This window comes from Oncorhynchus mykiss, chromosome 21 (assembly GCF_013265735.2).
Source record: "Oncorhynchus mykiss isolate Arlee chromosome 21, USDA_OmykA_1.1, whole genome shotgun sequence".
NCBI lineage: Eukaryota > Metazoa > Chordata > Actinopteri > Salmoniformes > Salmonidae > Oncorhynchus > Oncorhynchus mykiss.
In genome coordinates, this window is record NC_048585.1 from 8,568,755 (window position 1) to 8,593,903 (window position 25,149).

Here is a 25,149-nt window from a genome sequence, read left to right on the forward strand (position 1 = left end):
CAGATGAGCTTCCCTGAGACGGTTTCTGACAGTTTGTGCAGAAATTCTTCGTTTGTGCAAACCCACAGTTTCATCGGCTGGTCTCAGAAGATCTCGCAGGTGAGCAAGCCGGATGTGGAGGTCCTGGGCTGGCAAATTCTCTAAAATGACAATGGAGGCAGCTTATGGCAGAGAAATGAACATTCGATTCTCTTGCAACATCTCTGGTGGACATTCCTGCAGTCAGCATGCCAATTGCACACTCCCCTCAAAACTTGAGACATCTGTGGCCATTGTGTTGTGTGACAAAACTTTACATTTTAGTGGCTTTTTATTTTCCCCAGGACAAGGTGCACCTGTGTAATGATCACGCTGTTTAAACAGCTTCTTGATATGCCTCACCTGTCAGGTGGATGGATTATCTTGGCAAAGGAGAAATGCTCACTAACAGCGATGTATTTGAGCCCAAAAATTGAGAGAAATAAGCATTTTAATTCTCTATGGAAAAATGTCTGTGGATCTTTTATTTCAGCTTCTGAAACATGGGACCAACACTTACATGTTGTGTTTTCTATTTTGGTTCAGTATATAATGCATGATAATACCATTCCCCCCTCTCTTCTCCTTCCTCTGTTCTGAGGAGTGAAAGGAGATCCGGCCAGCAGCCGAGGCAGGGTCATAGGGGTATGTTATTCTAAACCGAAGCACCCAGTGCTCCGGCAGAAAATAGTCCCTTCGGAATGTGTATCTTTCACACTCAAACAATTGTTGTATTAGACCAGGTTTAATGTCTTCGACCGGGAACAAGTGTCTTGACCTATCGGTTGCGTGATTTTATCAGCCACCGTAGCGATTTTGAATGTGTTGAAATCCGCTGGACGAGAGAGGCTGCATGTAATCAAGTCCAACAATAGGCAGCAGAGAAAGAGACGGAGGGGAAGGAGAGAAGGTACAGGAGGGGGAGGGTTGGCATGTTCTGCTCCCGGGGCGGAAGGAGACGTTGCGCTCAGGCAGGAGAATGAATCGCAGCGCCACCGAGCCTGGAACCTCCGACGTAGTAGAATGGAGCTGAGAAGAATCACAGTTACATTGTAGCCAGAAACAACCCCCCCGACGTAGTAGAATGGAACTGAGAATAATCACAGTTACATTGTAGCCAGGAACAGAACCCCGAATATTGTTCCACTATAACAGTTCCGTCGGAGGAATAGAAACACAGCGATGCGGACCAGGCGCTGAACAGGAGCGGCCGGGGTGAGAACAAGGCAGAAAGATGGGCGCCGTGCTACGGACTGTGTTGTTGTGTAGTTTTTCTTTGCTAATAAGAGGTGAGTTTTGATCTTTTTGCTTGTTTTATTTATTTTTCCTTTCGTGGAAAGTTTGTGTGGTGTTGGGGGTGTATGGTTTCCAGAGGTGGGGATCCTAGTGTCCAGATTTGGGGCTCTTTCTTTACAATGGCCTCGTTTGCTCATTAGTGGGGCCCAGTGAAGGGGATGTGATTTACTCATCATCAAGGAGTAACTAGCTAACGTTAGCAGGATGGCTAACTACAACACAGGGTTTTCCCCACAGTTACCTATATCTCCTGTAACTAGCTAACTACAACAGTGTTTTCCCCACAGCTACCTGTATCTCCTGTAACTAGTTAACTACAACAGTGTTTTCCCCACAGCTACCTGTATCTCCTGTAACTAGCTAACTACAACACAGGGTTTTCCCCACAGCTACCTGTATCTCCTGTAACTAGCTAACTACAACACAGTGTTTTCCCCACAGCTACCTGTATCTCCTGTAACTAGCTAACTACAACAGTGTTTTCCCCACAGCTACCTGTATCTCCTGTAACTAGCTAACTACAACACAGTGTTTTCCCCACAGCTACCTGTATCTCCTGTAACTAGCTAACTACAACACAGTGTTTTCCCCACAGCTACCTGTATCTCCTGTAACTAGCTAACTACAACACAGGGTTTTCCCCACAGCTACCTATATCTCCTGTAACTAGCTAACTACAACACAGGGTTTTCCCCACAGTTACCTGTATCTCCTGTAACTAGCTAACTACAACACAGTGTTTTCCCCACAGCTACCTATATCTCCTGTAACTAGCTAACTACAACACAGGGTTTTCCCCACAGTTACCTGTATCTCCTGTAACTAGCTAACTACAACACAGGGTTTTCCCCACAGCTACCTGTATCTCCTGTAACTAGCTAACTACAACACAGGGTTTTCCCCACAGCTACCTGTATCTCCTGTAACTAGCTAACTACAACACAGGGTTTTCCCCACAGTTACCTGTATCTCCTGTAACTAGCTAACTACAACAGTGTTTTCCCCACAGCTCCTTGCTACCTATATCTCCTGTAACCAACTAGTCTTTCTTCCCACTGTTTTGTTGGTTTGTAACATTTTAGTTAATTATATATATATTTTTTACTAGTTGTTTGTAGTATTTCCACACCTGTTTAAGCCACGGCAGGTATTTTCTACAGTTACTGTTGTGATTTAGTTTAACTATCTTAGCCATCCAGAGAGAGACCCTGATACCTAGCAAAGTCTGCTAGCTACACTGGCTAACAATAATGTCGACTGCATATGTCCCATTGAAAGGTGCCTCCACAGACCAGACTCATTTGTTGCATACGTTCATTTGTTAAATGGTAACTAACAACTAATTGCAAGTGAATGATATAAAAGTAGCTAACTAGTTATAACATAAGACTGGATGCTGCCTGGACCACGTTAGAACAGGGGACGTTCATTTGGCGTGGCGTTCATAGTCTTTTGGACAACGTTCTACAGAGTGTTGTGAGTAATTAGGCTAATGTGGATTGTAGTTCTCTAACCTGCTATACACCAATACGTCAAGGCCTATTTGCCCTTAAATATTAGTTTTCCACTGCTTGGTGGCTGTGTAAACATCTGTTCAAATAATCATGGATTCCTTGTTCACACAATCTGCAACGGCAGTTTAATCTGGACTAGCTTTCATTCTCACGTACACCTCATTCAATCTGGACTAGGTTTCATTCTCACATACACCTCATTCAATCTGGACTAGGTTTCATTCTCACGTACACCTCATTCAATCTGGACTAGGTTTCATTCTCACGTACACCTCATTCAATCTGGACTAGGTTTCATTCTCACATACACCTCATTCAATCTGGACTAGGTTTCATTCTCACATACACCTCATTCAATCTGGACTAGGTTTCATTCTCACATACACCTCATTCAATCTGGACTAGGTTTCATTCTCACATACACCTCATTCAATCTGGACTAGGTTTCATTCTCACATACACCTCATTCAATCTGGACTAGGTTTCATTCTCACATACACCTCATTCAATCTGGACTAGGTTTCATTCTCACATACACCTCATTCAATCTGGACTAGGTTTCATTCTCACATACACCTCATTCAATCTGGACTAGGTTTCATTCTCACATACACCTAATTAAATCTGGACTAGGTTTCATTCTCACATACACCTCATTCAATCTGGACTAGGTTTCATTCTCACATACACCTCATTCAATCTGGACTAGGTTTCATTCTCACATACACCTCATTCAATCTGGACTAGGTTTCATTCTCACATACACCTAATTAAATCTGGACTAGGTTTCATTCTCACTTAAATCTGGACTAGGTTTCATTCTCACATACACCTAATTAAATCTGGACTAGGTTTCATTCTCACATAAACCTCATTCAATCTGGACTGCGTCTCATTCTCACATAAACCTAATGCATGGGTCTCTTTCTAGTAGGGTAAGGCAGGTGAGGTCACTGTGTTGAACTATGGAGGGGAAGTATCTCTCCCAGCAGTCATACCCATCATATCTTTGCCTAGGCTTTCCCTGTTTTTTGATTTAAAAGGTTTAAAATCACCTACGAGATGGAAATGTAGACGTTAGTTTATTCAAGGCTTTGGTAGAATCAGATCGGGTCTAACTACCACACCGGAGTGAAGACGATTCAGTTTGCTACTGCCGTTCAGTGACGTTAGTGCACTTCCTATTCAGTTTGCTACTGCCGTTCAGTGACGTTAGTGCACTTCCTATTCAGTTTGCTACTGCCGTTCAGTGACGTTAGTGCACTTCCTATTCAGTTTGCTACTGCCGTTCAGTGACGTTAGTGCACTTCCTATTCAGTTGGCATAGCTAGACTATCATTGGGAAATGGGTTTATCACCGTGTACTCTGAAACTAGTCTTCAGATACTATGATAATGTTTTCAGTCTAGTCTGGGTGGTATTGAATTCAGTGGTTCCCAAATGGCCCCCTATTCCCTATAATAGTCCACTACCTTGGACCCATAGGTTGCATCCCAAATGACCCTATTCCCTATAATAGTCCACTACCTTGGACCCGGGCCCATAGGCTGCATCCCAGATGACCCTATTCCCTATAATAGTCCACTACCTTGGACCCGGGCCCATAGGCTGCATCCCAGATGACCCTATTCCCTATAATAGTCCACTACCTTGGAACCGGGCCCATAGGCTGCATCCCAAATGGCTCCCTATTCCCTATAATAGTCCACTACCTTGCACCCATAGGCTGCATCCCAAATGACCCTATTCCCTATAATAGTCCACTACCTTGGACCCGGGCCCATAGGCTGCATCCCAAATGACCCCCTATTCCCTATAATAGTCCACTACCTTGGACCCGGGCCCATAGGCTGCATGCATCCTAAATGACCCCCTATTCCTGATGTGATTTTGATAGTGGTAGTCACGTCTGAGTAGTATTGAGCAGTAATACTGGCTACAGTAGGCTAGACCCTCTCGCCATCTGGCAGCCATATTGGATGACGTGGATGAAAGGAAAAGTGGTTCAACTTCCATTCAACTGTTCTCAGAAACCACGGGTGTTTTTGGATCGGAGAGGACTGGCGTGTTTGGATCAGAAACCACGGGTGTTTTTGGATCGGAGAGGACTGGCGTGTTTGGATCAGAAACCACTGGTGTTTTTGGAACGGAGAGGACTGGCGTGTTTGGATCAGAAACCACGGGTGTGTTTGGATCGGAGAGGACTGGCGTGTTTGGATCAGAAACCACGGGTGTGTTTGGATCGGAAGGGACTGGCGTGTTTGGATCAGAAACCACGGGTGTGTTTGGATCGGAGAGGACTGGCGTGTTTGGATCAGAAACCACGGGTGTTTTTGGATCGGAGAGGACTGGCGTGTTTGGATCAGAAACCACGGGTGTGTTTGGATCGGAGAGGACTGGCGTGTTTGGATCAGAAACCACGGGTGTGTTTGGATCGGAGAGGACTGGCGTGTTTGGATCAGAAACCACGGGTGTTTTTGGATCGGAGAGGACTGGCGTGTTTGGATCAGAAACCACGGGTGTTTTTGGATCGGAGAGGACTGGCGTGTTTGGATCAGAAACCACGGGTGTTTTTAGATCGGAGAGGACTGGCGTGTTTGGATCAGAAACCACGGGTGTTTTTGGATCGGAGAGGACTGGCGTGTTTGGATCAGAAACCACGGGTGTTTTTGGATCGGAGAGGACTGGCGTGTTTGGATCAGAAACCACGGGTGTTTTTGGATCGGAGAGGACTGGCGTGTTTGGATCAGAAACCACGGGTGTTTTTGGATCGGAGAGGACTGGCGTGTTTGGATCAGAAACCACGGGTGTGTTTGGATCGGAGAGGACTGGCGTGTTTGGATCAGAAACCACGGGTGTTTTTGGATCGGAGAGGACTGGCGTGTTTGGATCAGAAACCACGGGTGTTTTTGGATCGGAGAGGACTGGCGTGTTTGGATCAGAAACCACGGGTGTTTTTAGATCGGAGAGGACTGGCGCGTTTGGATCAGAAACCACGGGTGTTTTTGGATCGGAGAGGACTGGCGTGTTTGGATCAGAAACCACGGGTGTTTTTGGATCGGAGAGGACTGGCGTGTTTGGATCAGAAACCACGGGTGTTTTTGGATCGGAGAGGACTGGCGTGTTTGGATCAGAAACCACGGGTGTTTTTGGATCGGAGAGGACTGGCGTGTTTGGATCAGAAACCACGGGTGTGTTTGGATCGGAGAGGACTGGCGTGTTTGGATCAGAAACCACGGGTGTTTTTGGATCGGAGAGGACTGGCGTGTTTGGATCAGAAACCACGGGTGTTTTTGGATCGGAGAGGACTGGCGTGTTTGGATCAGAAACCACGGGTGTGTTTGGATCGGAGAGGACTGGCGTGTTTGGATCAGAAACCACGGGTGTGTTTGGATCGGAGAGGACTGGCGTGTTTGGATCAGAAACCACGGGTGTGTTTGGATCGGAGAGGACTGGCGTGTTCGGATCAGAAACCACGGGTGTTTTTGGATCGGAGAGGACTGGCGTGTTTGGATCAGAAACCACGGGTGTTTTTGGATCGGAGAGGACTGGCGTGTTTGGATCAGAAACCACGGGTGTTTTTGGATCGGAGAGGACTGGCGTGTTTGGATCAGAAACCACGGGTGTTTTTGGATCGGAGAGGACTGGCGTGTTTGGATCAGAAACCACGGGTGTTTTTGGATCGGAGAGGACTGGCGTGTTTGGATCAGAAAAGCACTGGTCTCAAGACAACATGGAGGATAACTAAAGTTTGGAGCTTGTTCAGAGACGTTTCAGTCTGAAGTCCAAGCTGCCTCTAGCAAATTGTTCAATCTGTTTGTAGTGTTATATCCCTGTAGAGGCCAGGGGTCCCTGTAGCGGCCGGGGGTCCCTGTAGCGGCCGGGGGTCCCTGTAGAGCCCGTGGGTCCCTGTAGCGGCCGGGGGTCCCCTGTAGCGCCGTGGGTCCCTGTAGCGCCCGTGGTTCCCCTGTAGCGGCCGGGGGTCCCCTGTAGAGGCCGGGGGTCCCTGTAGCGGCCGGGGGTCCCTGTAGCGGCCGGGGGTCCCTGTAGAGGCCGGTGGTCCCTGTAGCGGCCGGGGGTCCCTGTAGCGGCCGGGGGTCCCTTTAGAGGCCGGGGGTCCCTGTAGCGGCCGGGGGTCCCCTGTAGCGCCCGTGGGTCCCTGTAGCATGAAGTTAAACGTTTCTCCTCGGTTGGTTGATGTTGAAACAGACAGTGGTTGTTGAATCTGACTCTCCTGGCCCCCGGCTGACTTGGCCGTCTGGCCCCCGGGGGGGGGGGGTACTGTAGGGGTATTGTAGTAGGGGTGTTGTAGGGGTGTTGTAGGGGTGTTGTAGTACTGTAGGGGTGTTGTAGGACTGTATAGTATTTCTGTCTGACCCTACCCCCTCCCCCACCAGGTGGACCCCTCCTGTTCTACGTACTGTATAGTATCTCTCTCTGACCTTACCCCCTCCCCCACCAGGTGTACCCCTCCTGCTCTATGCTAACCGACGGGACCTGCGGCTGGTGGATGCGGCTCACGGCAGGGCCAACGCCACGGTGGTGGTGGGCGGTCTGGAGGACGCCGCCGCTGTGGACTACGTATACGCTCAGGGATTGGTCTACTGGAGTGACGTCAGCGAGGAGGCAATCAAACGCACCACCTTCAACCAATCAGGGCCCGGCTCGGCGGCGGCCGCCCAGACGGTGGTTGTATCGGGGCTGGCGTCCCCGGACGGCCTGGCCTGTGACTGGTTAGGCAGGAAGCTGTACTGGACGGACTCCGAGACCAATCGGATAGAGGTGGCCGAGCTGGATGGATCGTTACGGAGAGTTCTCTTCTGGCAGGACCTGGACCAGCCCCGAGCCATCTCTCTGGACCCGGGAAGAGGGTGAGTACCTGACAACCTGTAGTAAAGTAGTGCTCAGTAGAACTACCTGGACCTGGCTTTGAATGGGGGGAGGGGGGACCAAGGTTCCTAAAACCAAGAGCTTCTCCCTCGTATCCGTCCATCTGGAGGATACTAGAACGTTAGGGGACAGGCTGGAGGATACTAGAACGTTAGGGGACAGGCTGGAGGATACTAGAATGTTAGGGAACAGGCTGGAGGATACTAGAACGTTAGGGGACAGTACAGGCTGGAGGATACCAGAACGTTAGGGGACAGTACATCCTGGAGGATACTAGAACGTTAGGGGACAGTACAGGCTGGAGGATATTGGAACGTTAGGGGACAATACAGGCTGGAGGATACTAGAACGTTAGGGGACAGTGCAGGCTGGAGGATATTGGAACGTTACGGGACAGGCTGGAGGATACTAGATTGTTAGGGGACAGTGCAGGCTGGAGGATACTAGAACGTTAGGGGACAGTGCAGGCTGGAGGATACTGGAACGTTAGGGGACAGTGCAGGCTGGAGGATACTGGAACGTTAGGGGACAGTACAGGCTGGAGGATACTGGAACGTTAGGGGACAGTACAGGCTGGAGGATACTGGAACGTTAGGGGACAGTACAGGCTGGAGGATACTAGAACGTTAGGGGACAGGCTGGAGGATACTAGAACGTTAGGGGACCGGCTGGAGGATACTAGAACGTTAGGGGACAGGCTGGAGGATACTAGAACGTTAGGGGACAGGACAGGCTGGAGGATACTAGAACGTTAGGGGACAGTACAGGCTGGAGGATACTATAACGTTAGGGGACAGTGCAGGCTGGAGGATACTGGAACGTTAGGGGACAGTGCAGGCTGGAGGATACTAGAATGTTAGGGGACAGTGCAGGCTGGAGGATACTAGAACGTTAGGGGACAGTGCAGGCTGGAGGATACTGGAACGTTAGGGGACAGTACAGGCTGGAGGATACTGGAACGTTAGGGGACAGTACAGGCTGGAGGATACTGGAACGTTAGGGGACTACAGGCTGGAGGATACTAGAACGTTAGGGGACAGGCTGGAGGATGCTAGAACGTTAGGGGACAGGCTGGAGGATACTAGAACGTTAGGGGACAGGCTGGAGGATACTAGAACGTTAGGGGACAGGCTGGAGGATACTAGAACGTTAGGGGACAGGCTGGAGGATACTATAACGTTAGGGGACAGGCTGGAGGATACTAGAACGTTAGGGGACAGTACAGGCTGGAGGATACTAGAACGTTAGGGGACAGTGCAGGCTGGAGGATACTGGAACGTTAGGGGACAGTGCAGGCTGGAGGATACTGGAACGTTAGGGGACAGTGCAGGCTGGAGGATACTAGAACGTTAGGGGACATTGCAGGCTGGAGGATACTAGAACGTTAGGGGACAGTACAGGCTGGAGGATACTAGAACGTTAGGGGACAGTACAGGCTGGAGGATACCAGAACGTTAGGGGACAGTACAGGCTGGAGGATACTAGAACGTTAGGGGACAGTGCAGGCTGGAGGATACTAGAACATTAGGGGACAGTGCAGGCTGGAGGATACTAGAACGTTAGGGGACAGTGCAGGCTGGAGGATACTAGAACGTTAGGGGACAGTGCAGGCTGGAGGATACTAGAACGTTAGGGGACAGTACAGGCTGGAGGATACTAGAACATTAGGGGACAGTACATGCTGGAGGGTACTAGAACGTTAGGGGACAGGCTGGAGGATACTAGAACGTTAGGGGACAGGCTGGAGGATACTAGAACGTTAGGGGACAGGCTGGAGGATACTAGAACGTTAGGGGACAGTACAGGCTGGAGGATACTAGAACGTTAGGGGACAGTGCAGGCTGGAGGATACTGGAACGTTAGGGGACAGTGCAGGCTGGAGGATACTAGAACGTTAGGGGACATTGCAGGCTGGAGGATACTAGAACGTTAGGGGACAGTACAGGCTGGAGGATACTAGAACGTTAGGGGACAGTACAGGCTGGAGGATACCAGAACGTTAGGGGACAGTACAGGCTGGAGGATACTAGAACGTTAGGGGACAGTACAGGCTGGAGGATACTAGAACATTAGGGGACAGGCTGGAGGATACTAGAATGTTAGTGGACAGGCTGGAGGATACTAGAACGTTAGGGGACAGTACAGGCTGGAGGATACTAGAACGTTAGGGGACAGTGCAGGCTGGAGGATACTAGAACATTAGGGGACAGTGCAGGCTGGTGGATACTAGAACGTTAGGGGACAGTGCAGGCTGGAGGATACTAGAACGTTAGGGGACAGTGCAGGCTGGAGGATACTAGAACGTTAGGGGACAGTACAGGCTGGAGGATACTAGAACATTAGGGGACAGTACATGCTGGAGGGTACTAGAACGTTAGGGGACAGTACAGGCTGGAGGATACTAGAACGTTAGGGGACAGGCTGGAGGATACTAGAACGTTAGGGTACGGGACAGGCTGGAGGATACTAGAACGTTAGGGTACGGGACAGGCTGGAGGATACTAGAACGTAAGGGGACAGTAAAGGCTGGAGGATACTAGAACGTTAGGGGAAAGGCTGGAGGATACTAGAACGTTAGGGGACAGTACAGGTTGGAGGATACTGGGACGTTAGGGGACAGTACAGGCTGGAGGATACTGGAACTTTAGGGGACAGTACAGGCTGGAGGATACTAGAACGTTAGGGGACAGGCTGGAGGATACTAGAACGTTAGGGTACGAGACAGGCTGGAGGATACTAGAACGTTAGGGTACGGGACAGGCTGGAGGATACTAGAACGTTAGGGGACAGTACAGGTTGGAGGATACTGGGACGTTAGGGGACAGTACAAGCTGGAGGATACTAGAACGTTAGGGGACAGTACAGGCTGGAGGATACTAGAACGTTAGGGGACAGTACAGGCTGGAGGATACTAGAACGTTAGGGGACAGTACAGGCTGGAGGAGACTAGAACGTTAGGGGACAGTACAGGTTGGAGAATACTGGAACGTTAGGGGACAGTGCAGGTTGGAGGATACTGGAACGTTAGGGGACAGTACAGGCTGGAGGATACTGGAACTTTAGGGGACAGTACAGGCTGGAGGATACTAGAACGTTAGGGGACAGTACAGGCTGGAGGATACTAGAACGTTAGGGGACAGTACAGGCTGGAGGATACTAGAACGTTAGGGGACAGTACAGGCTGGAGGAGACTAGAACGTTAGGGGACAGTACAGGTTGGAGAATACTGGAACGTTAGGGGACAGTGCAGGTTGGAGGATACTGGAACGTTAGGGGACAGTACAGGTTGGAGGTTCAGGGACCTGTGTGAGAGAGTGTGTCTGTCTGCAGGATTTTATTTTACAAGGTGGTGCTGTGTCCCCCTTTGGACTCAGAGACTCTTACATTATTTGGGGAGAACCGTGATGCCTCTTTACTGACCCCACTGATACAGTAGAACTGCCTCTACCAGGACCCACAGCTAGATGCTGTGTTAATGGTGACGTGAGGGCTGATACAGTAGAACGACCAGGACCCACAGCTAGATGCTGTGTTAATGGTGACGTGGGGGCTGATACAGTAGAACGACCAGGACCCACAGCTAGATGCTGTGTTAATGGTGACGTGGGGGCTGATACAGTAGAACGACCAGGACCCACAGCTAGATGCTGTGTTAATGGTGACTTGGGGGCTGATACAGTAGAACGACCAGGGCCCACAGCTAGATGCTGTGTTAATGGTGACGTGGGGGCTGATACAGTAGAACGACCAGGACCCACAGCTAGATGCTGTGTTAATGGTGACGTGAGGGCTGAGACAGTAGAACGACCAGGACCCACAGCTAGATGCTGTGTTAATGGTGACGTGGGGGCTGATACAGTAGAACGACCAGGACCCACAGCTAGATGCTGTGTTAATGGTGACGTGAGGGCTGATACAGTAGAACAACCTCTACCAGGACCCACATCTAGATGCAGTGTTAATGGTGACGTGGGGGCTGATACAGTAGAACGACCAGGACCCACAGCTAGATGCTGTGTTAATGGTGATGTGAGGGCTGATACAGTAGAACGACCAGGACCCACAGCTAGATGCTGTGTTAATGGTGATGTGAGGGCTGATACAGTAGAACGACCAGGACTCACAGCTAGATGCTGTGTTAATGGTGACTTGGGGGCTGATACAGTAGAACGACCAGGACCCACAGCTAGATGCTGTGTTAATGGTGACGTGAGGGCTGATACAGTAGAACGACCAGGACCCACAGCTAGATGCTGTGTTAATGGTGACGTGAGGGCTGATACAGTAGAACGAGCAGGACTCACAGCTAGATGCTGTGTTAATGGTGACGTGAGGGCTGATACAGTAGAACGACCAGGACCCACAGCTAGATGCTGTGTTAATGGTGACGTGAGGTCTGATACGGTTGAACGACCAGGACCCACAGCTAGATGCTGTGTTAATGGTGACGTGAGGGCTGAGACAGTAGAACGACCAGGACCCACAGCTAGATGCTGTGTTAATGGTGATGTGAGGGCTGTTGACACTTTGTTTACTCTGTACTGGTCAGTGGACACGGCTGTTGACACTTTGTTTACTCTGTACTGGTCAATGGACACGGCTGTTGACACTGTTTGTTTACTCTGTACTGGTCAGTGGACACTGTTTGTTTACTCTGTACTGGTCAGTGGACACTGTTTGTTTACTCTGTACTGGTCAGTGGACACTGTTTGTTTACTCTGTACTGGTCAGTGGACACTGTTTGTTTACTCTGTACTGGTCAGTGGACACTGTTTGTTTACTCTGTACTGGTCAGTGGACACTGTTTGTTTACTCTGTACTGGTCAATGGGCACGGCTGTTGACACTGTTTGTTTACTCTGTACTGGTCAGTGGACACGGCTGTTGACACTTTGTTTACTCTGTACTGGTCAGTGGACACGGCTGTTGACACTGTTTGTTTACTCTGTACTGGTCAGTGGACACTGTTTGTTTACTCTGTACTGGTCAGTTGACACTTTGTTGACGTTTCACCAGTCTGTGCTCTCTGGTGAGTGGATATAATAGGTTTGTCTCCTTCAGTAGTTAGGCTAGCCAGCTGGGACATACACCATCTCTGTCACATACAGTTAGGTGTGTCAAATAGTTTCCATTTTGAACTGGCTGCTTGCCAAATCTCAAACTCAAATTGTCTTTGTTCAGCTGACATGAGCTGCAGTTGAAGTCGGAAGTTTACATACACTGAGGTTGGAGTCGTTAACTTGTTTTTCAACCTCTCCACACATTTCTTGTTAACAAACTACAGTTTTGGCAAGTGGGTTAGGACATCTACTTTGCATGACGCAAAAATAGTTTACAGACAGATCATTTCACTTATAATTCACTGTATCACAATTCCAGTGGGTCAGAAGTTTACATTCACTTTGTTGACTGTGCCTTTAAACAGCTTGGAAAATTCCAGAAAATGATGTCATGGCTTTAGAAGCTTCTGATAGGCTAATTGACATCATTTGAGTCAGTTGGAGGTGTACCTGTGTATGTATTTCAAGGCCTACCTTCAAACCCAGTGCCTCTTTGCTTGACATCATGGGAAAATCTAAAGAAATCAGCCTAAAAAATTGTAGACCTCCACAAGTCTGGTTCATCCTTGGGAGCAATTTCCAAACGCCTGAAGGTACCACGTTCATCTGTACAAACAATAGTATGCAAGTATAAACACCATGGGACCACGCAGCCGTCATACCGCTCAGGAACGCATTCTGTCTCCTAGAGATGAACGTACTTTGGTGCGAAATGTGCAAATCAATCCCAGAACAACAGCAAAAGACCTTGTGAAGATGCTGCAGGCAACAGGTACAAAAATATCTATATCCACAGTAAAAGGAGTCCTATATCGACATAACCTGAAAAGCCGCTCAGCAAGGAAGAAGCCACTGCGGATATCCGGACAAAGATCGTACTTTTTGGAGAAATGTCCTCTGGTCTGATGAAACAAGAATAGAACTGTTTGGCCATAATGACCATCGTTATGCTTTGGAGGAAAAAGGGAGGCTTGCAAGCCGAAGAACACCATCCCAACTGTGAAGCATGGGGGTGGCAGCATCATGCTGTGGGGGTGCTTTGCTGCAGGAGGGACTGGTGCACTTCACAAAATAGATGTCATCGTGAGGCAAGAAAATGATGTGTATATATTGAAGCAACATCTCAAGACATCAGTCAGGAAGTTAAAGCTTGGTCTTAAATGGGTCTTCCAAATGGACAATGACCCCAAGCATACGTCCAAAGTTGTGGAAAAATGGCTTAAGGACAACAAAGTCAAGGTATTGGAGTGGCCATCACAAAGCCCTGACCTCAATCCCATAGAAAATGTGTGGGCAGATCTGAAAAAGTGTATGCAAGCAAGGAGGCCTACAAACCTGACTCAGTTACACCAGCTCCGTCAGGAGGAATGGGGCCAAAATTCACCCAACTTAATTGTGGAAGGCTACACAAAACGTTTGACCCAAGTTAAACAATTTAAAGGCAATGCTACTAAACACTCAATTAGTATATGTAAACTTCTGACCCACTGGGAATGTGATGATATAAATAAAAGCTGAAATAACTCCTTCTCTCTACTATTATTATGACATTTCACATTCTTTAAATAAAAGTGGTGATGCTAACTTACCAAAGACGGGGAATTTTTACTAAGATTTAAATGTCAGGAATTCTGAAACTGAGTTTAAATGTATGTAAACTTCCGACTTCAACTACATCAATGCGCTTGGCGGGCCAATTCTTCCAGAGTACGGTGTTATATTGGTAGGATATGGGCCATCCTGTATTTAGGGTGTTATATTGGTAGGATCTGGACAATCCTGTATTTAGGGTGTTATATTGGTAGGATCTGGACAATCCTGTATTGTCCAGGCTGTATTTAGGGTGTTATATTGGTAGGATCTGGACCATCCTGTATTTAGGGTGTTATATTGGTAGGATCTGGACCATCCTGTATTTAGGGTGTTATATTGGTAGGATCTGGATCATCCTGTGTTGTCCAGGCTGTATTTAGGGTGTTATATTGGTAGGATCTGGACCATCCTGTTTTTAGGGTGTTATATTGGTAGGATCTGGACCATCCTGTGTTGTCCAGGCTGTATTTAGGGTGTTATATTGGTAGGATCTGGACCATCCTGTATTTAGGGGGTTATATTGGTAGGATCTGGACCATCCTGTATTTAGGGTGTTATTTTGGTAGGATCTGGACCATCCTGTGTTGTCTAGGCTGTATTTAGGGTGTTATATTGGTAGGATCTGGACCATCCTGTGTTGTCCAGGCAGTATTTAGGGTGGTGTCCAGGCTGTGTTTGGGGCGGTGTCCAGGCTGTGTTTGGGGCGGTGTCCAGGCTGTGTTTGGGGCGGTGTCCAGGCTGTGTTTGGGGCGGTGTCCAGGCTGTGTTTGGGGCGGTGTCCAGGCTGTGTTTGGGGCGCTGTCCGGGGCTGTGTTTGGGGCGCTGTCCGGGGCTGTGTTTGGGGCGGTGTCCGGGGCTGTGTTTGGGGCGGTGTCCGGGCTGTGTTTGGGGCGGTGTCCGGGCTGTGTTTGGGGCGGTGTCCGGGCTGTGTTTGGGGCGGTGTCCGGGCTGTGTTTGGGGCGGTGTCCGGGCTGTGTTTGGGGCGGTGTCCGGGCTGTGTTTGGGGCGGTGTCCGGGCTGTGTTTGGGGCGGTGTCCGGGCTGTGTTTGGGGCGGTGTCCGGGCTGTGTTTGGGGCGGTGTCCGGGCTGTGTTTGGGGCGGTGTCCGGGCTGTGTTTGGGGCGGTGTCCGGGCTGTGTTTGGGGCGGTGTCCGGGGCGGTGTCCGGGCTGGTGTTTGGGGCGGTGTCCGGGCTGTGTTTGGGGCGGTGTCCGGGCTGTGTTTGGGGCGATGTCCGGGCTGTGTTTGGGGCGTTGTCCAGGCTGTGTTTGGGCCGTTGATGTTGGCCTTGCTTTACGCCAGGGTTTCCCCAACTAAAGGGTTTTATTAAACAGTTGGTTTCTGTTTTCTTCCAACAAGTGTGGCTCCATCTTTTGATCTGTTTTTAAGCTACAAAATATTCTGACCCCGCCACTGAAAGATAAGACTCTACAAGGCCACACAGGACTCATTAGAACAGAGTGGATAAGACCAGGCAGTAAATCAGACTGGGGGAAACAACATCACTGATGTCCTTGTTTTCTACCCACAAGATCAGACAACATGAGAGCCTGAGTCTTCTTCCCAATACCTTTCTGATGCTTTTCGGTCACTTCAAACCTCCTTCACATTGAAATACTGTCGAAAGGACTGGCAGACTGATTTGTAGTAAATAGACTGGCAGACTGATTGGTCGTAAATAGACTGTCAAAAGGACTGGCAGACTGATTGGTAGTAAATAGACTGGCAAAAAGACTGGCAGACTGATTGGTAGTAAATAGACTGGCAAAAAGACTGGCAGACTGATTGGTAGTAAATAGACTGGCAAAAAGACTGGCAGACTGATTGGTAGTAAATAGACTGGCAAAAAGACTGGCAGACTGATTGGTAGTAAATAGACTGGCAAAAAGACTGGCAGACTGATTGGTAGTAAATAGACTGGCAAAAAGACTGGCAGACTGATTGGTAGTATATAGACTGGGGGGGGTGCATGGGATCCAGTTTCACCTAAATAGGTGGGGGTGGCAGCAGTAGTCTAATGAATGTGAACTATTAGTTTAGGCTAGTTACTGGGCTCAGGTCTCTTTGGAAGCCCTCAGGATGTGACTGAGGGCAGTTTGATTCTCCCAGGAGGGTCACGGCGAGGCTGTGGAGACTGGAGGGGACTAGTGTTACTGTGCTGGGCTGACCAGGTGAACCTATGGGTAACCCGAGAGTGAAGCCAGACAAAGGCTTCAAGAGGAATCTGATACTGTGGATGCTGGACCATACTGGTGGGCTGGCCTGAGCTCCCATACACCCCTCACCCCCTCTCAGCTGAAGCCTACTATCTCCTCAGGTAACACGTGTAGCCCATCACCACCCCCCCCCCCCCCCCCCCCCCATTAAAAACATGGCCCCTAGTCACCCTATAGCTGAGGGTAATGGCACCTAGTCGTCCGTTAGCTGAGGGTAATGGCACCTAGTCGTCCGTTAGCTGAGGGTAATGGCCCCTAGTCGTCCGTTAGCTGAGGGTAATGGCCCCTAGTCGTCCGTTAGCTGATGGTAATGGCCCCTAGTCAAATCAAATCAAATCAAATGTATTTATATAACCCTTTGTACATCAGCTGATATCTCAAAGTGCTGTACAGAAACCCAGCCTAAAACCCCAAACAGCAAGCAATGCAGGTGTAGAAGCACAGTGGCTAGGAAAAACTCCCTAGAAAGGCCAAAACCTAGGAAGAAACCTAGAGAGGGGTGGCCAGTCCTCTTCTGGCTGTGCCGGGTGGAGATTATAACAGAACATGGCCAAGATGTTCAAATGTTCATAAATGACCAGCATGGTCGAATAATAATAAGGCAGAACTGGAGCAGCAGCGCGGCCAGGTGGACTGGGGACAGCAAGGAGTCATCATGTCAGGTAGTCCTGAGGCATGGTCCTAGGGCTCAGGTCCTCTTCCTCCTACAAGAGAGAGAATTAGAGAGAGCACACTTAAATTCACACAGGACACCGAATAGGACAGGAGAAGTACTCCAGATATAACAAACTGACCCTAGCCCCCCGACACATAAACTACTGCAGCATAAATACTGGAGGCTGAGACAGGAGGGGTCAGGAGACACTGTGGCCCCATCCGAGGACACCCCCGGACAGGGCCAAACAGGAAGGATATAGATATAACCCCACCCACTTTGACAAAGCACAGCCCCCACACCACTAGAGGGATATCTTCAACCACCAACTTACCATCCTGAGACAAGGCCGAGTATAGCCCAGAAAGATCTCCGCCACGGCACAACCCAAGGGGGGGCGCCAACCCAGACAGGAAGATCACATCAGTGACTCAACCCACTCAAGTGACGCACCCCTCCTAGGGACGGTATGAAAGAGCCCTAGTAAGCCAGTGACTCAGCCCCTGTAATAGGGTTAGAGGCAGAGAATCCCAGTGGAGAGGGGAACCGGCCAGGCGAGACAGCAAGGGCGGTTCGTTGCTCCAGAGCCTTTCCGTTCACCTTCACACTCCTGGGCCAGACTACACGTAATGACCCCCCCCCCCCTCTCCTCTCTTTGCGGCTTTCCTCTCTCCATGGCCTGCCAGAGGGAGGTATTGGAGTCCTTTATCTTCTAAGTTACTGGCAGCTATTTACACAGGGTAACAGCCAAGCCATGTTGGCATGCAGTGTGTTTGGGGGGGGGGGGGGGTCTGGCCCTGTGTGTGTCGGCTCGGCTCTGCGTCTTCCCTGTAAAAAATGAGGGGGGTAAGAGACTGAGCTGGATTCCAACAGGCGCTTGTTGTTATAGTGTGTGTTAATGGGTGTCGGTGGGTGTCTGGCTCACATGTGTGCCGCCTGTTTGATCCACTCTGTGGAAGGAGTGTGGCTACAGATTCAGCCTGGCGTCGCTGCCTGGAGCTACAGATTCAGCCTGGCCTCGCTGCCTGGAGCTACAGATTCAGCCTGGCCTGCCTGGCCCTGGAGCTACAGATTCAGCCTGACCTCGCTGCCTGGAGCTACAGATTCAGCCTGGCCTCGCTGCCTGGCCCTGGAGCTACAGATTCAGCCTGGCCTCGCTGCCTGGAGCTACAGATTCAGCCTGGCCTCGCTGCCTGGAGCTACAGATTTGGCCTGGCCTCGCTGCCTGGCCCTGGAGCTACAGATTCGGCCTGGCCTCGCTGCCTGGCCCTGGAGCTACAGATTCAGCCTGGCCTCGCTGCCTGGAGCTACAGATTCAGCCTGGCCTCGCTGCCTGGAGCTACAGATTCAGCCTGGCCTCGCTGCCTGGAGCTACAGATTCAGCCTGGCCTCGCTGCCCGGAGCTACAGATTCGGCCCGGCCTCGCTGCCTGGAGCTACAGATTCAGCCTGGCGTCGCAGCCTGGAGCTACAGATTCAGCCTGGCCTCGCTGCCTGGAGCTACAGATTCGGCCTGGCCTCGCTGCCTGGAGCTACAGATTCAGTCTGGCCTCGCTGCCTGGAGCTACAGATTCGGCCTGGCCTCGCTGCCTGGAGCTACAGATTCGGCCTGGCCTCGCTGCCTGGAGCTACAGATTCACCCTGGCCTCGCTGCCTGGAGCTACAGATTCACCCTGGCCTCGCTGCCTGGAGCTACAGATTCGGCCTGGCCTCGCTGCCTGGAGCTACAGATTCAGCCTGGCCTCGCTGCCTGGAGCTACAGATTCAGCCTGGCCTCGCTGCCTGGAGCTACAGATTCAGCCTGGCCTCGCTGCCTGGCCCCGGAGCTACAGATTTGGCCTGGCCTCGCTGCCTGGAGCTACAGATTCAGCCTGGCCTCGCTGCCTAGCCCTGGAGCTACAGATTCGGCCTGGCCTCGCTGCCTGGCCCTGGAGCTACAGATTCAGCCTGGCCTCGCAGCCTGGAGCTACAGATTCAGCCTGGCCTCGCTGCCTGGCCCCGGAGCTACAGATTTGGCCTGGCCTCGCTGCCTGGAGCTACAGATTCAGCCTGGCCTCGCTGCCTAGCCCTGGAGCTACAGATTCGGCCTGGCCTCGCTGCCTGGCCCTGGAGCTACAGATTTGGCCTGGCCTCGCTGCCTGGAGCTACAGATTCAGCCTGGCCTCGCTGCCTGGGCCTGCTACGGCTACACACTACGCCTATATTAACCCCCCAGGACTTTAGAATCAACACAGATTTATTCACAACTCATATTTGCACACAGTCAGTAACAACTGTTTTGTAGTTATGGAAATAGTCTGGAGTACCTAGACCTGAGCTGTGTTCAATACTCATACTAACTATACCTAGACCTGAGCTGTGTTCAATTCTCAGTCCTGAGCTGTGTTCAATTCTCAGACCTGAGCTGTGTTCAATACTCATACTAACTGTACCCAGACCTGAGTTGTGTTCAATACTCAGACCTGAGTTGTGTTCAATACTCAGACCTGAGTTGTGTTCAATACTCAGACCTGAGCTGTGTTCAATACTCAGACCTGAGCTGTGTTCAATACTCAGACCTGAGCTGTGTTCAATACTCAGACCTGAGCTGTGTTCAATTCTCAGACCTGAGCTGTGTTCAATTCTCAGACCTGAGCTGTGTTCAATTCTCAGACCTGAGCTGTGTTCAATACTCATAGTAACCGTACCTAGACCTGAGCTGTGTTCAATTCTCAGACCTGAGCTGTGTTCAATACTCATAGTAACCGTACCTAGACCTGAGCTGTGTTCAATACTCATACGAACTGTACCTAGACCTGAGCTGTGTTCAATACACAGACCTAAGCTGTGTTCAATACTCATATTAACTCTACCTAGACCTGAGCTGTGTTCAATACTCAGACCTGAGCTGTGTTCAATACTCATACGAACTGTACCTAGACCTGAGCTGTGTTCAATACTCATACTAACTCTACCTAGACCTGAGCTGTGTTCAGTACTCGTACTAACAGTACTAATTGTGAGGTAAATTGAGTATATGGTTTTGTTATTGGTTGTCGTATGGATATAGTTGGTAAACCAAACGTTCCAGGATGTCGTACTACACCCTCCAAAATACAAAGTACACAAGCAGTGGACACTCTTTCTGTGCTGTTTGGGCCCATAATGCAATTCTTCAGAAAACAGGCGTGGCTTCACAACGTTTTCAGATTGGAAGACAATGGAGGATAAATATGCTGCCGTAGTCCGATTGAAGGATTCAAGGTCTTTGTTTTAACTAATCATGATAAATGTTGAGCAATGTAATAAAGTAATGCCTTTTTTAAATAAGTTGCGTTGCACGTTATGTTGGCTGACAATTTGTTAGCTACGATGTCCTTAAGATGGCAGCGTAGCCTAGTGGTTAGAGCGTTGGACGAGTAACTGAAAGGTTGCAAGTTCATATCCCCGAGCTGACAAGGTACATATCTGTCGTTCTGCCCCTGAACGAGGCAGTTAACCCACTGTTTCTAGGCCGTCATTGAAAATAAGAATTAGTTCTTAACTGACTTGCCTAGTTACATAAAGGTAAAAAAATAATGAAAAGATCCACATAGCATATCGTTAGAGCGGTATGTTGGTAACGAACTAACGTTATAGTAGGTAACTAATACATCCAACTTGCCAGTATATTTACTTTTGCCACCTAACTACCCAACGTAGATAGACTTGGTTATTCCCATCATTCATAGCTTAGTTTAGTCGTTTGTGTGCTTTCGTAAATTTGCTCTGGCGATCTGAGCACTCTGGTCTGACTGTGTCAGAGGGTGGAATTAACTGTTGAATGTACCAACGCTCAACACCCATTTGTCAATGTTCTCCGGTTGGTTTGTAGTCTAAACACATTCTGTCTAGATGTTTTGCACGTTGAGCATTTCCAATGTTCTCCGGTTGGTTTGTAGTCTAAACGCATCCTGTCTAGAGGTTTTGCACGTTGAGCATTTCCAAACTGACATTGATGTTTCTGTGACCATGTTTGACTTGCTTCTGTCGTCCTGTGTTGTTGGTGCTCATTGGTTACCTGGCAACAGTAGAATCCGTGTGTAGTCTATGTATAGGCCACTTGAGACGTGACATGTCTGTGTTTTTTAGATGGATGCCTCAGACAGCCACTTCAGTACAGTGTCGGTCTGGATAATTCTAGGCCGACACAGATAGACGTTATTGGATATAAATCCATGAAAGGACCCGTCTGTCCACATAAGAGGAGTGAACCTATGGAGACTTCCAGTTGTTCTGGTGGGACCCTGAGTCCTCCCTCTAGAGGAGTTATTCTGCACAGAGAGGTCCTCTGTTCTGCCTGAGGTCCTGCTGGGGTTGGTTGAGCTGCCTGGGGTCCTACTGGGGTTGGTTGTTCTGCCTGGGGTCCTGCTGGGGTTGGTTGAGCTGCCTGGGGTTGGTTGGTTCTGCCTGAGGTCCTGCTGGGGTTGGTTGTTCTGCCTGGTGGGGTCCTACTGGGGTTGGTTGTTCTGCCTGGTGGGGTCCTACGGGGGTTGGTTGTTCAGCCTGGGGTCCTACTGGGGTTGGTTGTTCAGCCTGGGGTCCTGCTGGGGTTGGTTGTTCTGCCTGGGGTTGGTTGTTCTGCCTGGGGTTGGTTGTTCTGCCTGGGGTTGGTTGTTCTGCCTGGGGTTGGTTGTTCAGCCTGGGGTCCTGCTGGGGTTGGTTGTTCTGCCTGGGGTCCTGCTGGGGTTGGTTGTTCTGCCTGGGGTTGGTTGTTCTGCCTGAGGTCCTGCTGGGGTTGGTTGTTCTGCCTGGGGTTCTGCTGGGGTTGGTTGTTCAGCCTGGGGTCCTACTGGGGTTGGTTGTTCAGCCTGGGGTCCTACTGGGGTTGGTTGTTCAGCCTGGGGTCCTACTGGGGTTGGTTGTTCTGCCTGGGGTTCTGCTGGGGTTGGTTGAGCTGCCTGAGGTCCTGCTGGGGTTGGTTGTCCTGCTGGGGTCGGTTGAGCTGCCCGGGGTCCAGCTGGGGTTGGTTGAGCTGCCTACGGTCCTCCTGGGGTTGGTTGTTCTGCCTGGGGTCCTACTGGGGTTGGTTGTTCTGCCTGTGGTCCTACTGGGGTTGGTTGTCCTGCCTGGGGTTGGTTGAGCAGCCTGGGGTCATACTGGGGTTGGTTGTTCTGCCTGTGGTCCTACTGGGGTTGGTTGAGCTGCCTGTAGTCCTGCTGGGGTTGGTTGAGCAGGCTGGGGTTGGTTGAGCAGGCTGGGGTTGGTTGAGCTGCCTGTGGTCCTGCTGGGGTTGGTTGAGCAGGCTGGGGTTGGTTGAGCAGGCTGGGGTTGGTTGAGCAGGCTGGGGTTGGTTGAGCAGGCTGGGGTTGGTTGAGCAGGCTGGGGTTGGTTGAGCAGCCTGTGGTTCTGCAGGGGTTGGTTGAGCAGCCTGGGGTCCTGCTGGGGTTGGTTGAGCAGCCTGGGGTTCTGCTGGGGTTGGTTGAGCAGCCTGGGGTTCTGCTGGGGTTGGTTGAGCAGCCTGGGGTTCTGCCGGGGTTGGTTGTCCTACTGGGGTTGGTTGTCCTGCTGGGGTTGGTTGAGCAGCCTGGTCACTATAACGTTAGGATTCCTGTTTCTTTGTGCGTTACCAGTTATGAGACAAAACACCTGAACAACTTTAAGACATGCTGTAGTAGCTGTTTATAAATCACTACTGACACACGGACTGAGTTACGGGTTAGAGTTGGTGGTAACTTTACCAATATGTTCCTCTCTCTGTCTGCAGGTACATGTACTGGACGGACTGGGGCGAGGTTCCTAAGATTGAGCGAGCGGGGATGGACGGTACCAACAGAGCCATGATCATTGACAAGGAGATCTACTGGCCCAACGGTCTCACGCTGGACTACAGCCAGGAGAAACTGTACTGGGCTGACGCCAAGTTCAACTTCATACATCGCTCCAATCTGGACGGCACTGGGAGGTACAGTAATCAACCAACCAATCAGAAACTCTCATTTTGGTTCCAGCGTAATAAAAGCAGGAAGTAATATTTCAGATGAGTAACCAGGCTACTTTTACTGCCGTATACCGAGTGTCTACAGAGACAACGGATCCACATTTTGTTGTCTTACAGCCTGAATTTAAAATGGATTAAATTGTATATTTTAGTCATTACCGCATAACGTCAGTGGAATAATGTTGGCAGACATTTTTTTTTAAACTAAATTTTAATTTAAAAATTAAAAGCTGAAGTGTCTTTGGGTCATTTTTACAGGGTGGTAAAATCTTCTGCTTTCTAAATATATATATATATATATAATGTAGCATAATAAAATACTGTCTTTTCAAGCCTTTCATTTCAAGTTTTGTTGACTAGAAAATACAGCATATGAATATTAGTTATTTGTATCATATCTGTATCGGTGTATTGAAGCTGTTTATCAACCAAAACGTGACGACGTCTCAATGTATTACTGCGTTTACCAGGAAGGGTTGAACCTTTTCTTGGAATATGTTATTGTTTGTTGTTTATTGTTTATAATGATTTAAAAAGGTCACATATACAGTGGATGTGTTCAGATGAAATCAGATGTTCCTGATTAGTTCAAGTGACTTGAATCTGCGGCGAGACTTGAACATGGCCGCAAAGATCAACAACCAACTTGACAGAACTTGAAGAGTTAAAAAATATATATAATATACAAATATTGTCCAGGTGTGCAAAGCTCTTAGAAAATTACCCAGAATGCCTCACTGCTGTAATCACTGTCCAAGGGGACTCTTAACATGTATGGACTCAGGGGTGTGACTACTGATGGAATCAAGACATATGTGTTTTATTCAAATCAAAGTTGATTTGTCAAGTGTGCCGAATACAACAGGTGTAGTAGACCTCCCAGTGACATGCTGAATACAACAGGTGTAGTAGACCTTACAGTGAAATGCTGAATACAACAGGTGTAGTAGACCTCACAGTGAAATGCTGAATACAACAGGTGTAGTAGACCTTACAGTGAAATGCTGAATACAACAGGTGTAGTAGACCTCACAGTGAAATGCTGAATGCAACAGGTGTAGTAGACCTCACAGTGAAATGCTGAATACAACAGGTGTAGTAGACCTCACAGTGAAATGCTGAATGCAACAGGTGTAGTAGACCTCACAGTGAAATGCTGAATACAACAGGTGTAGTAGACCTCACAGTGAAATGCTGAATACAACAGGTGTAGTAGACCTTACAGTGAAATGCTGAATACAACAGGTGTAGTAGACCTCACAGTGAAATGCTGAATGCAACAGGTGTAGTAGACATTACAGTGAAATGCCGAATACAACAGGTGTAGTAGACCTCACAGTGAAATGCTGAATACAACAGGTGTAGTAGACCTCACAGTGAAATGCTGAATACAACAGGTGTAGTAGACCTCACAGTGAAATGCTGAATACAACAGGTGTAGTAGACCTTACAGTGAAATGCTGAATACAACCGGTGTAGTAGACCTCACAGTGAAATGCTGAATACAACAGGTGTAGTAGACCTCACAGTGAAATGCTGAATGCAACAGGTGTAGTAGACCTCACAGTGAAATGCTGAATACAACAGGTGTAGTAGACCTCACAGTGAAATGCTGAATACAACAGGTGTAGTAGACCTTACAGTGAAATGCTGAATACAACAGGTGTAGTAGACATTACAGTGAAATGCTGAATACAACAGGTGTAGTAGACCTCACAGTGAAATGCTGAATGCAACAGGTGTAGTAGACATTACAGTGAAATGCCGAATACAACAGGTGTAGTAGACCTCACAGTGAAATGCTGAATACAACAGGTGTAGTAGACCTCACAGTGAAATGCTGAATACAACAGGTGTAGTAGACCTCACAGTGAAATGCTGAATACAACAGGTGTAGTAGACCTTACAGTGAAATGCTGAATACAACAGGTGTAGTAGACCTCACAGTGAAA

At 49.3% G+C, this 25,149-nt stretch overlaps 1 protein-coding gene across 1 annotated transcript in view; it reads left to right on the top strand.

Moving 5' to 3' along the window:
• The first annotated feature begins 635 nt into the window (after nucleotides 1-635).
• Nucleotides 636-25,149, top strand: part of LOC110512606 (low-density lipoprotein receptor-related protein 6) — a 100,009-nt gene continuing 75,495 nt past the window's right edge. The window contains exons 1-3 of the mRNA XM_036956765.1: nucleotides 636-1,307; nucleotides 7,291-7,699; nucleotides 22,964-23,161. Coding sequence (XP_036812660.1) covers nucleotides 1,253-1,307; nucleotides 7,291-7,699; nucleotides 22,964-23,161 — 662 coding nt within the window. The 5' untranslated portion in view covers nucleotides 636-1,252. The remainder of the gene's footprint in view (nucleotides 1,308-7,290; nucleotides 7,700-22,963; nucleotides 23,162-25,149) is intronic.